Below are 15063 nucleotides of genomic sequence, written 5' to 3' on the forward strand. Positions count from 1 at the left end.
GGACATGGTTTCTGATGGATGTGCTCCTATGGTGTGGGCCCATTAAAGATCTGAATTAAAGGGTTCATCAGACAGTTACCACCAAATGAGAAGAATTCAAGAGTTCCCTCCAGATCAGATTAGTTTGTAGAAAATATGCCCATGGACTTTACTGTGAATAAAGTGACTGGTGTCGTAGCAGTTTATTGGGTTACATAGTTACTTCTCCACGGTGCCTGCAGGTGGGGCTCATACCACCTCTTAATTATGTTTAGATTGTATAATTAATACATTTGGCTGGCCATAGGGGTAGTTCTCCCTCTTTATTATCTCTAGGTGTAACTGATAAGGCAGTTGGAAATTGTCACACATGCAGCCAAGGAGTGACCTTTTTTTCCTGGCCTGAAGTGGACTTTGAAAACCAGGTAATGCAACCCATATTGATGTTTTTCATGGGCCTCTAAATTCTCCATAATTTCCTAGTATTTTTACTCCAATAATTTTTTTCTCTCTAACAGCTGTGTAGGACCTACCTACTAGGTATCACTGATTTGGCCAAATTCCACTTTGTTTTCCTTTTAAAAGGAGTTTTGAGAACTGACTGTGAGTGAAAAGGTCTTCTCCAGGCATGCAAAGACAAACCAAGTGTGTTTTTCTTCTTTCTCAAGTGTCTCCATTCCTGGTCACAATAGTTTTCATGGATTTGCATAATAATATTCTTAATATGCCTACTCCAGCATATCTAGCTAGCCCCTTGAAAGCAAGCAGAGAGGGCCGGGAGCGGTGGCTCACGCCTGTAATCCCAGCACTTTGGGAGGCCGAGGCGGGCGGATCACGAGGTCGAGAGATCGAGACCATCCTGGTCAACATGGTGAAACCCCATCTCTACTAAAAATACAAAAAATTAGCTGGGCATGGTGGCACGTGCCTGTAATCCCAGCTACTCAGGAGACTGAGGCAGGAGAATTGCTTGAACCCAGGAGGTGGAGGTTGCGGTGAGCCGAGATCACACCATTGCACTCCAGCCTGGGTAACAAGAGCGAAACTCCGTCTCAAAAAAAAAAAAAGAAAAGAAAACAAGCAGAGGGATGTTTTTGACAGAAAAGGGGCTTCTGCAGATGTAATGGAGGGGAGGAGGGGAGGGAACAGCAAGGAGCCTGCTTTCCTTCCCCAGCAAGGGTTTTATGGCAAGAGTTGCTGTGTGTCAGAGTTTTCTTAGATTGTTAGTTTTCTGCTTTGGTTTGATGTCTTCTCCTAATATGAGCTGCCTTTCATATAAAAAAAATTCTAATTTAAATTTTTAACAAAAACACAGAGACCTCGGTAAATAAACTGAAAAAAAGACACACACACACACACACACACACACACACACAGAGAGAGAGAGAGAGAGAGAGATTGATTGATTGATTCCCAATTGCCTTTACCATAAAATCCAGACTCCTCTTCTTGACTTACAACGTCTTCCAAAACTGGCCTGCCCAGGTCCTGAGTGACTCTTTTGTGTGTTCTTTAAGATCCAGCCATGTTGAACTTTTCTCGGTTCCTTGAAGGCATCCTGTTCTGTTGAACTGCTGAGTTGCCTAAGCTTCCCTCCTCTTGGAACCCTTTCCAAACATTCTCCCCCTGCCCTGCTCCTCTTGCAGCTAACTGCTACCAGTGTTCTTGTCTCAGCCTCCTCTGGGAGGTCTTCCCTGCCCCCGGACTGATTTGGTACCCCTGTCATGTACTTTCATGGCACTCTGTCATTATCCCTGCAGCATTCTATAGGATGCTTGTAATAGTCTCATGCCAGTCCTGCACCTCAGTGTCCACTGTGTTTTCATGTTGCTCAGCACACTGTGCCCCCATGACAAAACTTGGGAGACAGCCCTCTTTAAGGCAAGAAACATAGCCCAAGCCCACTGTACCACTGGGACTCTTGAACATTCTATCGGATTACTTCCAACCTGTTCCATAAGAGGAGCAGGCAGGAGCAAAGGGAATGGTCTCTCTGCATTTTCTTCCTCTTCAGCTTGAAGGTTTTTTAGGTTGGGGTAAGGAGATGGAAAGTGTAGGGGTTGTGTTGATGGGCAAGGGCCTGGCTCTGTTAGTTCCAATGCACATTCAAGAAGTTTTTTGGCTAGGTGAGGTGGCTCTTACCTGTAATCCCTGCACTTTGGGAAGCCAAGGAGGGAAGATTGCTAGAGGCCAGGAGTTTGACACCAGCCTGGGCAATATAGTGAGACTCCTGTCTATATGAAAAATAAAACAATTAGGTGGGCCTGGTGGTTTACACCTATAGGTTCAGCTACTCAAGAGACTGAAGTAGGAGGATCCTGGAGCCCTGAGTTTGAGGTTTCAGTAAGCTATGATTTTGCCACTGGATTCCAGTGTGGGCAACAGAGGGATACCCTGTCTTAAAAAAACAAATTTTTTTCTTTCTATCTCCTGTGCCCTGGGTATAAGTATAGTGCCTTTGTAGGTCTGATTTTGATAACTTTGGGAACACATGATGACCCATGTTTCCTGGTCCAATGGGGGACGGTAGCAGTGGATGAGGAAGGAACTCACTGATTGATACCTCAGTTTATTATTAGGTTATGCATATTAAGTACTCAATTAAAATGATATATCCAAAGTCATTTTTCCCCACCATGCTGAAAGTTGTAGGAGTACAGTAGCCATTTGAATATTTCTGTTGTTTCAATGAAAAAAAAATTTTAATAGTCAAACTCACTTATGATAAAAGAAATACAAAGTAAAACAATGAGTAACCCCAATTTTCACCAACCAAATTAGACAAGATTGGTTTACTATTTTTAAATCTCTTAGTACTGGCAAAATTATGATGAAACAGTCTCAGAAATGGCTCTCGAAATACAAATTGATAGAAACTTTCTGGAATGAAATTTATAATATCAATTAAGAATTTTACATTTTTTTCATGCCTGTGGTGGTTAAAAGTGTATGCTCTGAACTTAGTCTTATGTGATATGTGTAAGCAAATGACTTAAGCTGTCAGAGTCTCAGTTTCCTCATTTATAAAATGGGGATAATAACATTGCCTAGTTTTTCTCTTCAAATGAAATTATGTGTTTATAATAATTAATACTTTGCCCAATGTATACTCAGAGCTCAATAAATGTAAACTATAAAATAATATGAATTGTACCCTTTTGACATTGTCCTTTAGGAAATAATCTGAGATGCAGACAAAGATTTGTGCACAAAAATGTTATCATGGCCTTAGTTATAAAAGTGAAGACAAATTGTAAGTAAATGTTCAAACCATAAGAAAAATGTAGTTTTTTTGTTTGTTTACTTAGTACTGGAATATGAAGCTGCTAAAAATGATGTTTACAGAGTCCCTAATGACATGTGGGAATACTGATGATATTGAGTAAAAAACATACTATAATGCCCACATTTAATATAATATAATCTATGTAAAAATCTCTATATGTAAAATTGTATAGAAAAAGAACTAAAAGAAGAAATGTCGATGTTAGCAGTTATTGACCCTAAAAAACCATGCTTAGGGTGATTTTTATGCTTATTTATACTCTGTAAAAATATTTTTCATGTTTTCTCTTCCGTGGTTTACTTTGTAGTCAGAAAAATAAAACCTCTAGATTCCTGTCTGAACCTGCTCAGCCCTTCTGTGTAGATTACAGCAGCCCCAGGCTTGTACCTGAAACCTGCTCGCAGGTGGTGCCCTGTGGGACCGGCTGCTTGTAGCCTGTCTTGCCTGAGTTTTGTAGTCTGCCCTAGGGAACTATACTTTTCTAATTGTAAGATAGAACATTGATATTAATCCTCAAGCACTTGTTGCTCTGATTTCTGGCTTCTTTCTGTGCAGATCATTACTTATTTTGAGGTCTCCCAAGAAACTCTCTCCTACAAAGAGATTTTGACTTCAAGCCTCTGAAGAGAAAAGTGTTTCCTAGGTTTTAGGCATTTATTATTCTTTTCAGCTTGATTTAATAAAAATGGGAAGGAAAGTTTGCATGAGTGGATTAACATGGGTGCCACTCAGGTTGTTGCTTTGGAATGAGTCTGTTCATAGGACTGGGTGTTCAGCATGACTTTTTAAACCATAGAATGAATATAGGTAGTGAACAAAAAGAGTCAGAAAATTCAATTTGCCACACTCGAGTATTTATAATCTCCTGTGTGAGGCAGAAATATAAACTAACTTGGATAAAGTGATGCATTGGGCAACTTGGAGTTGATTGTTTTATATTTTCAGGTGTCATGTACTGATTTCTCCTTTGACTCTGGGCACTCCATCATGAAATATATATTTGAGGACTGATCTGATGCTTTCTTATGGCTTAACATGGAGCTGTGGAAGGAAGCAGAGAGAGGCCCTGAGTAATTTCAGAGTCTCTCCAACTCTTGAGACCTTTCCACTGACTTCTGGTATTTGTGTACCCAAATCTGCCAAACAGCCATGTCTGGTTTAAGACCTCCAGAGACTTGATTAGGAGGATAGAAAAAGTTAAAGGCTATGAGGAACCCCTACATTTATAAGTTGGTTGGAGGTGGCTTATAAATGTAGGGGTTCCTCATAGCCTTTAACTTTTAGGCAAAGAAAGAGAACCCAGCCAAGAAGGGCACTTGTGTGACTCATGCTGAGAGGAGAGAGTTTTGAGGAGGAGGGCTGGTCAGCAGTGCCTTGTGTTGCAGAGATTTCTGGTAGGATAAGGAATTAGAGGAGACCATTAGATACGGTCCTTGAGAGACCATCAGAGACCTTTTCAAGAGCAATACCGCAGTAAAATGTGTTGAAGACAGATTACAATAAAATGAAGAGTTAGAGAGGCAAGGAAGTTGGGTGGTGAAGGGATGGCAAGAGATGAGGTATTTGTAGATAAATGTTTTTAGGACAGTAGGCGGTGGAGAGCATGTTTGGAAGTTGAGGTTGAGGAGAGAGTAAAGAGAGATAGAGGAAAGCAGGCGGAATAATACTGAAAATCGGATCAAGAATATAAGCGGAGGCGTTAGCCATTTTATCCTGGGAGAAGGGAGGAAATGAAATAAAAATGGGAATAGATAGATGTTTTGAGGTTGAAAGAAATGAATCCAGGATGCTGTGCTTAATGATGTAGATGAGATCACCTGGGAAGACATGAATGGGCTGGCAGAGTGGTGTGGTGACTTGAGAAGAGTAATAAGGGTTTAAAAGCACTGCTGGGTGATGGGGAAGGAACGTCCATAACCTGCTCCAGATTCCTTTAGAATAATTAACACACGTTACACTCCTTATTTAAACAGAGATCCAGAGATCAGATAAATCCATAAATACTTATTTGTTGTACCCACAGAATACTACAGGGATCTGCTGACTTTTTCTTGAAAGCATCCCCTGGGTGATTATTCTTTTATGTTTCTCTAATTGCATGCTAGAGAAAGCATCTGTTAGATGCAACTAGTCTTTAGACCACTGAACACCTGCAGATCTTGTTGATGCATGCCCAAGTTCAGAAAGCTCTGGAAGAAATTGCTTTAAAGAGGAGAGGCCATGGCTTTTCAAATAGTGGACCCTTAAATCTGTAGTGTTTCCTAGGTTCCCAGACCTAACATTTACCCACTTGTTAAGGTAATCATAAAACGCTATCACCTTCATTTGCTCTTGCAATTTTTGAAGTTTTAAAAATTTCCCTTTGCACAGCTGGGATTGTGCTCCTGGCACCGTGAGGAAGGCACAGGGAAGAGAGAACAAAGTGCTTGGCATCATGTGGAAACCATACACCAAATCTGGAGAAAGTAGCCTCCTTCTCATATTTCCCTCAATTCGGTCATAATTTCCTTTGTAATTTACTGGAGGACTGAAATGAGGATTAAATTGGCTCTCAGGATATCATGAATTGTTCCTAATATCGGCGAAAGGCTGCTTGTAATTTGTAACTCCCAATGTTCAGAGAACGGTCGGGGACTGTTAGTTTGTATGCTGCCAGAAGAGTCAGCATTTTTGAGGCAGACTTTCTTGGCTTAACTTCTGGGATGCCTATGAAGGTCCTCTGAAGGGTTCTCACGTGGATGAGTGGGCACTGGACATGGAAGGGAGATCTGCTTCGTGTACGGGGAACACATCCAGATGACCAACAATTAGGAAAGTATCGCCAACAGTGTACAGAGAAAGACGTGTTTTAAGAGACTTTAGGGGCAGGCAATCTGTTTCACTAACATGGATTTTTCTAGAAATCACAATCTCTACTACAGCCTTGAGATGAAACAAGATATTTTGGGGCCATGGGTGGTGCATTAACAAGTACAAACAAGTGCTTTGAATCCTACAGGGAAAGATGGAATGGCCACATAACCAGAACTCTTTCTTCTATTTTCTTTTTTCTAGATCTTACTCCTTTTTCATTTTAGTTGGGTAAATTGAGATTTGTGGATTTTCTCCTGCCTTTGGGATAAAGGATGATAAATGGGACTTAAAGGGTAATTACCACTTGAAAGCAGGAAGTTTTCACCTACAAAGGAAGCTGAACACAATCAAGTTCTTTATTAAAGGATGACCATTATATGAGTGAGAACAAGAGACAGTGTTGTCTGGACAAAATAATTTGTTCTATATCTTTAATCCCAACTGGTATTACAGAGCTACTGTGTACTATGTATTGGGTCATAAAAATGACTTTTCAACTCACAACTCTTCTCATAACTTCATCTCTTGTTAAAGACTAAAATTTTCCAGCAACTCAATCCAATTATTTACTAACCCCAGTCCATTCATACTGAAGGCTGAGACTGGCATACAGACTCCAGAAGGCCAAATCTGTGAGAAGGAGCCTTGCGGAGGGCTTAGGAACCCTGTTGATGCAGGATTTTTATCAGATCCTCTGCTGGACTCACAGCAGTGGTGCCTCATCTGCTCAGCCTGCTGTGCTTGACCCCTTGTGGGAGATAGCATGTGAGTTAGTGAGTGCAAGACCCGGCTGGCCACTCCGGGCACTGACACAGGAGCAAGCTCCATGTGAGGCCTGCAGCCAAACAAGGCAGGTCGCCTCAGGAGAAACGTGGTGGCACCCAGGTGAGGGTGCCCATAACCCTGCAGCCCCAGAGTGGGTGTTAGAGTGCTCTTTTATTTTCTCTGTCTGCAGTCTGACACAGTGGTGTGTTCGCAGCTCAGTTGGCCTCATGCCTTGTTGCCTGGGGCAGCTGCCCTCTGCTGGTGTGATAGCCTTTGCTGGGTACCAGCACTTGGTGGGTCCCAAGCTCTTGTCCAGTGCCCACAAAAAATGAGGTCGCACAGACAATTCAATGATAGTGAAAGTGGAGAATTTTATTAAGTGATGAAAACATTTCTCAGCAGAGAGTGGAGCTAGAGAGGAGACAAGGAGGACAGGTTGTCTTCCTCCAAAATCAGGTTGTCTCTTCCCCAGAGTCAGGCTATCTTCCCTCTGCTGACTTAGTCTGGGGTCTGTATAAGTACAGAATGGGGGTGGGCAGGCCATAGGTAGTTTTGGAAAAGGCAACATTCAATTGGTAGAAAGGCATGATTCAGAAAGAACCGGTTGGGAGAAGGCGGGCAATCAGGAATAGAAGAAATTCATTCTTTGAACTTTGCGCCATGTGTTTCAGGCTTTTTTTTTTTTTTTTCTGATGGTGAAGGTGGGGTTTCACCAGGGACCCACCCCTGTCTTCCTAGAATTTTTCTGCCTTCTGCCTCTATTACTGTGAAGGAAGGGGGTGGGTGAAGCTGTACTCCAGTCTCAGACCCCCAGGGGAGATGTTGATAGTATCGATCTTACTGCTTCTGTTAGTCTGGAAGTTCTCTCTATACTCCTAGCAAGTGTCTATCACGTGACACCCTTGTATTTAAAGGTCATTCTATTGGAAAGGGATGAAAACTCTCAGCCTGGCCATTTGCTATAAATTTCAAACAAACAATTTGTACAGGTCCCAAACTTCTACTTTACTGAAATACACTGCCTTTGGGCTACTCTTCAGCTGTCAGCTGCAGTGTTGGTAATTGAAATCCCTTCTACCCTTTGGTGCAGTGATGAGACTTTGTGCTCATGAGCACCCGTGCTTTCTCTCTGCTCCCCTTCCCCCTCTAGACTGCCACCCCCTGTGCCAGCACTGTGCAGCTGATCTCCACAACACCGGGAGCATCTGCCTGAGGTGCCAGAATGCCCACTACCTGCTGCTTGGGGACCACTGTGTTCCTGACTGCCCTTCAGGATACTATGCAGAGAGAGGAGCTTGTAAAAGTGAGTAAGCGCTGGACTCAGGAGCTGGAGCTGCCGCCTGAGGTTCTCTTCAGGGGAATAGCTGAGAAGGCTTGAAATTCCCTGTGAGTGGAGGCAGGAAGCATGCCATGGGACTGTAAACCAAACCTGCCAATGTTCTCAATGTTGGGACTTTATTACCCACACTTGGGATGCAGCTTTGGAAGAGAATCTGACATCACGGTTTCTGTTGTGTCTTTTTTCCTCTGCAGAATGCCACTCCTCCTGCAGAACCTGCCAGGGCAGAGGACCTTTCTCCTGCTCCTCATGTGACACCAACCTCGTGCTGTCCCACACTGGCACCTGCAGCACCACCTGCTTCCCTGGGTACTATCCTGATGACAATCATGTTTGCCAGGGTAGGTTTCCAATGAACTTTCTTTCCTGCCTTTCTGGAGCCATTGAAAGAAATGTGAGGTCCTTACCTCCATCTTCTCAACTGGTAGCCTTCATTTTTATAAAAGGAAGAAAGCTAATCTACAAAAGCAATAAGGTTGCCATTAGCAGATTATAGCTCAGATATCAGCCTAATTGAAAGTGCTGGCCTGGTGGTGGGGTCTCCTCTGTAAGTGCCAGCTGTGTGATCTTGGGCAGGTTGTTTAACTTCTCTATTCGGGTTATCTCATTTAAAAAATAGAAGTGTCAGTTTGTTTCATCTTTATAGTTTTTCTCAGCAATCCCATTTATGACCCTAGGCAGAGAGTGGAGCTTGCTCTAGTAATCGGTATACTAATCACGTCTCTGGATTTAATTTGTTTCCTATATGTGTTTGTGAACATTGACAGTGTACAAGGCTTTGCATGCTGCAGATATTCCATTTCTGCCCAAATAGTAGTTATTTGGACTTACATGAGAGTTACTAATATAGATGTCTTATTTCTCAAATAAGTCAGAATATGATTAATTACCTTGAGTCAGGCACAAACAAAGAGGATAAATTAGGGAAAGGGTAAATCTGCCTGAAAAAAATTAAGAAATCCTTCACAGATGAAGGAACATTTATGATAGGCTGGTGCCACTCTTTTTATCTCAGTTACCAAGTGTCATTTAAAAAAAAATTGTTGGCTGGGTGTGGTGGCTCACGCCTGTAATCCCAGCACTTTGGGAGGCCAAGGCAGGTGGACCACGAGGTCAAGAGGTCGAGACCATCCTCGTCAACATGGTGAAACCCCGTCTCTACTAAAAATACAAAAAATTAGCTGGGCATGGTGGTGCGTGCCTGTAATCCAGCTACTCAGGAGGCTGAGGCAGGAGAATTGCCTGAACCTGGGAGGCGGAGGTTGCGGTGAGCCGAGATCGCGCCATTGCACTCCAGCCTGGGTAACAAGAGCGAGACTCCGTCTCAAAAAAAAAAAAAATTGTTATACATTTGAAAATGACAGTTAACAAATATAGTGGTGATATTTCAGTTGTGTGTTCTAGGGAAGGAATTGTGGAATAGGGGCTAGGAGAGCAGGCTCTAGAGTCAGAGAAGTTTAAATCCTAACTGCTGCTTAGTGCTTTATGACCTTGGGCAAATCAGCTAACCACTAGGCCTCAGTTTCTTTTTTTTTTTGTGAAAGGAAGATTATGACAATACCTACATCTTATCTTGTTGTTACATTTAACATAGATGATAGTGGAGAGTAAGCTGTCAGTATTAATTAACCATTGTTTTGTTTTTATCATCATCATCTAAAATGAGAGGCAAATAAAGTAGTAAAAATATTTCTATTTTATAGATAGGAAGATAGATATTACTGTTAGTTTATTGAGATCCTTGCAAAAATTTACATTAGTTATATGGAACTCACCCTTTGCATCATCTGTGGAGGTACTGGAGATCTAAAAACAAACTTTTTTGGACCGGTAGGAAGATTGCTTTTGTAACAAAACCTTTGCTTTGTATATATCAACTGTCTGCCAGAATCTGTAGATTCTGTAATACAAGAGACAAGAATGAAATACTTCCATGTTCTATTCAAGAGCAAGAGAGTGTTGGTGGAGAAACAGTGACTTAGATTTATGAAGCTCTTCACAGCAGTGGAATCACAGAAATAAAAGTTCAAAAGAAAAAAATAGAATCCCTTATATGAAGTATAGGTGACAAAAATACATTGCATTGAAATATTTCTCTTCTGGGAAGTTTTTGTCTTGGGACAGGGCGGCCTCTGCATGAACACATTTGCTACACTCCCATGTAAATAGAATTTCCTAGAATATTTTAGTTGGACTAGGAATTTCCTAAGTTTAGTCCTTAAATTTCATTCTTTCTAAGATTGAAAAAGTATGCTCCTAAGTTGGGATATTTGAGTTTCTAGTATGTTTAAAAATATATTTATATAAAAAGCCTGGCCACCATGTGAAACTCCACATCTACTAAAAATACAAAAAAGCTAGCCAGGCATGGTGGTGCATACCTGTAATTCCAGCTACTCAGGGGAAGCTGAGGCAGAAGGATCACTTGAACCTGGGAGGCAGAGGCTGCAGTGAGCCAAAATCACGCCCCTGCACTTCAGCCTGGGCGACAGAGCGAGACTCTATCTCAAAAAACAAAACAAACAAAAAAATGCTTTATTTTAATACTCATAATTATAGACAATTATTGGCTTGCCAATTTTAGAAATTCTATAATAAGGGTTTTTGAGGAAATGTAATCAGTTTTAAGGAATAACCAAATTATTGAAGGAAGTAAGGACTGGAGAGCTTTCTAGATATTCTGGTTACAGGAATCTTTTGAGAGGATGAACTATTAAGTGAATTCAAAAATCTAAGTGTCACCAGTTGAGACAGGAACTTTAAAAAAGAGATGGTAGGTAAAGTTCTGAGTACTTGAAACTATAGTGCTTTGGAATTGGAGGAGAATTCCAGAATTACTCAAGCCAACCTTGCACCAGTGCAGAGACTCTCACTCACCCCCACAGACTTCCACAGAAGTAAACCAGTTCCACTGCTAGGGAGCTGGAGTTGTTGGACAGTTATTTTTAATTGACCCTAGAACTTGCCTCCAAAGTAACATAGAATAAGCCTCCTCCTTCCTTCACATGATTACTCTCCAAAGTTTGAAATTAACTGTCATTCCCCACTTGGACATCTCTGTTCCATGTAGACCTATAACCAACGGAGTATGGAGAGTGGATGACCATTTCTTAGACCTACAGCAGAAAACAGGTCTGTTTAAGAAGGTGATTGAATCCCCACACTGTGAGGTTCTTTGCTCCTTACAACACATCACAGATGTGATGGTTATAGCACATCCCAGTTTCCCTCACTGCCCTCATTTCCTCCACTCTGCCATCTTTTTCACTGTCTGCCTGCACTTGCCATGGGGGTCACTGACCTCAAAGAACTGCCCCTACTACTACAGGTGTGGCCACACCAACCTGAATGCATCAGGACTAGTACTTTGTGGGGTCTGAATGTAATACCATAGAAGCAGAGAATTCAAGGGACATTGGTACCTACAGAACTGTTCTGTGTCAGACAGGGTCAGCCATTTACTGATTACACTGGAAAGGGGTAAGAGCAAGAAGTCATGGAAGCCACTGTTCCTCAGTGTGACACTACTGTGTCCCTCCAAATCCTCCATCCAGTCTTCCAACACTTCAGAATACTCAGCATGAATCCATTTCTTTTAGAAGTAAGTGAAGGAACTGAGATATACATCAAGGTTCCAAGGGGGAATGAGTACTTTCTAGAAAGATTCAGGTCGGGCACAGTGGCTCACACCTTTAATCCCAGCACTTTGGGAGAGTGAGGTAGGAGGGTCACTTGAGGCCAGGAGTTTGAAATAAACCTAGGTAACAAAGTAAGATCCTGTCTCTAGAAAAAATTTAAAAATAAGCTGGGCATGGTGGTATGTGCCTGTGAACCCAGCTATATTGAGTTTGAAGCAGGAGGATTCACTTGAGCCCAGGAGGTGGAGGCTGTAAGTGAGCTGTGTTCATGCCACTACACTCCAGCCTGGGTGACAGGATGACAGAGTGAGACCTGTCTCCAAACAAAACAAAAACAAAAAAAGATTCAGAAACACAGAGGCACAGAGGCAGGTGGAAGTAAGTCATAAGAGAAACCCTCAGACACTAAAGTAAGGAATTGGCCTTGACCCCTGGCTGTGGAACTGGCATTCAGGGCCCTCATTTTGCAGCTCTGTGTCAAGAAGGGAGGACCAGCTGACCCTTACATTGCATGGAGACTCTTCGGCTTAAGATGTCATTAGTATCTTCAGTAACCGTATCATGTTTTTAGTTACTATCAAGTCTGTTATTGACTAAAAGTCTTAGATTTTTTTTTTTATAGGAACTACTATCTAAACAGATCTTCTTCATCCTGTATTTGTACCATTGGTTTTGGAACATATATGTGGGACTTTATTCTTAGAGTTCTGCTTATTTCACTTGATTGCTGTAGGTTCATTATTTCAACTAGTCAAGGTAACTGAACAGTTGTTCTTCCAGATAGTGAAACTTAACTATGTATGTTTCCTATATAGGTGCATGTGGCATATTTAAATGTCATTAGCTTGGTTTCTTTGTTTCCATTAAAGTCATGGATAAAAATATTGATCAAGCAAGAAATTAAGGGTTGATCAATGTGATATTCTACTGTGGACATTATTTTTATCAATTGTAAGGATTTGCTGGTCACATTTTGAGTATGCTTTTCAACCACCTTCAAATCCACTTACAATCACTAGGTCTCACTTCATTTTTGTATTCACAACTTTATTTTTGGGATCTCTATTAAACACTTTGCCAAAATTAAGATGAACCATGCATAGAAATTCTAGCAAAAATGAAAAGGATAAAAATTTATTCCCATCTAAGCTTACAAGAGTTAAAATATTCTTTTCTATTGTTGAAAATAATTAGAACTGAAAATCCAGTCTAGAACTTTCCCATGACCTTAAATTACCAATATACATATTCTAATGAATGTTTTATAGCAATATCTTTCTTTTTAGGTGAAACAATACCATGTGATTTCTTTTTATTTTTCAGGGAAGTGTTTTTCCTGCCCTATGCCACATACTTTAATATCATATAAATCTAAAGCTCACTGGGTTTCTCTCTAGACTTTTCCTCTGACACATACTTAGAGAAGATTTCAGAATGAGACAGAGATGCTGGTGCTTGTATATATTTTGTGCAATATCTAGCTTTATTTCATTTATGTAGCAAGTGTTTATTGAACACCTACCATGTGACAGAGAACCAGCTGGTGCTGGAGAACATTATAAGGAACAGAACAGACCTGTTCTTTGATTTCATGAAGTTTGCAGCTTAAAAGATACAAATGTTAATCAAATAATCATTTAAATGAAAATTGCTGTACATGGCATAAAAAACATGTATAGGGTGCTATAATGGAAGGCCTGTTTTAGAATAGAAAGTTAACAAAGGCCCCAGAAAAAGAGACTGAAGAATGAGTAAGGGTTAAAGACTCAGATTATATTAAGAGGATTCCAATATGCATGTTATAATAGGATTTCCAGAGGGAGAGAATAGAAGGAATGGTAGAAGAGCAATATTTGCAGAAATGGTGACTGGAAATTTTCCAGGATTGAAAAATGACATTGAATTTGAAGGCAAAAGTGTACTCTGAAACCTGAGCTGTATGAATTTTAAAAGCCACTCTGGTGGATGCATGGAAAATAGATTGCAAGTGGGTCAGAGCGGAGTTGGGGAAACCAATGAGGAGGCTGTGATAGTAGTTCAGCAGGGGATGATGATGGCTTAGAAATATTGGCATTTGTGGAAATGGAAAAAAGCAAAAAGTTCTAAGAATTATATTGGAGAGTTTGAATAAATAAGATCCATTGAGTAATTGGATTAGGAGTCAGGGAAAGAGAGGCGTCAAGATAGACTCCAAGGTTGCTGGCATGATTGACTATGTAGATGGAGAAATGCCAGTTGTTAAATGAGGGAAGATGGAAGCATGACCAGATTGGGAGATCATCCCTGAATGTCAGAGTTATCCGGCTAGTTTCTAAGAGTTGTAACTAGGCAAATCAATAAACCAGTTCACCTTCAAGTCCTTTGTATCTTAAAGTATGGATTTTCCCAAGCTCTCCAATGAAGTTGGTGCCTATTTTTAATGTTGACATCACACAAAAATCTGAATCTACATTATGAACTAAAGGGGGCTTGATTCCTGAAGAAGTAAGGTTTAAGTTCTGAACTGTAATTCCAGAGATATTAGAGGAAGCATAAATTCTGTTGCTGAATCACAGAGCAATTTGGATATGGGATTTTCATTCTTGGATTTGCAATTTATGTTCTTTGTAAAATAAGATTACCCTTTTCTATTTTGGAAACTAATATTTTCTGTTTTTGCTAATCACAGGGGAGGGCGAGGAGCCATAATGAAATGTGGAGCAGGTTGGAGCAAGGCTTTGTTCCTATACAGCATCTGTCTAGGTTTAGTCAGTGCTTCAGTATCTGCAATTGTAATCATCTGGTCATTTTCTTTTCCTATTTGCTCAGCATGCGACACACACTGTGGAAGCTGTGATTCACAGGCCAGCTGTACCTCCTGCCGAGATCCAAACAAGGTTCTGCTCTTTGGGGAATGTCAGTATGAGAGCTGTGCCCCACAGTACTATCTTGACTTCTCCACCAACATGTGCAGAGGTAAAGCTCTACCTGAATTGTGGAAAGATTCTTTTACTCAGTGACACCCCTTTACTACCGATGTCTAGTTTTCCATATTGGGAAAATAACAGTCATCATATATTTTGACTTTCTCTGATGGTAGCAAGAATTATGTATGTATGTATGTATGTATGTATGTAGGCATGTAGTCATTTAGTCACTCCTTTATTTACTTATTAAGCATGTATTTTTGAGCACCTACTTGTGTCAGACACTGTGCCACATTT

General features: G+C 40.9%; 1 protein-coding gene across 1 annotated transcript in view; it reads left to right on the forward strand.

Moving 5' to 3' along the window:
* FRAS1 (Fraser extracellular matrix complex subunit 1) overlaps positions 1–15063 on the forward strand; it is a 467548-nt gene that overhangs the window by 280808 nt on the left and 171677 nt on the right. The window contains exons 21-23 of the mRNA XM_021669641.2: positions 8034–8186; positions 8417–8563; positions 14669–14815. Coding sequence (XP_021525316.2) covers positions 8034–8186; positions 8417–8563; positions 14669–14815 — 447 coding nt within the window. The remainder of the gene's footprint in view (positions 1–8033; positions 8187–8416; positions 8564–14668; positions 14816–15063) is intronic.

Source organism: Aotus nancymaae, unplaced genomic scaffold (genome assembly GCF_030222135.1).
Source record: "Aotus nancymaae isolate 86718 unplaced genomic scaffold, 86718_ANA_hifiasm-v0.15.2.pri h1tg000006l, whole genome shotgun sequence".
Taxonomy (NCBI): domain Eukaryota; kingdom Metazoa; phylum Chordata; class Mammalia; order Primates; family Aotidae; genus Aotus; species Aotus nancymaae.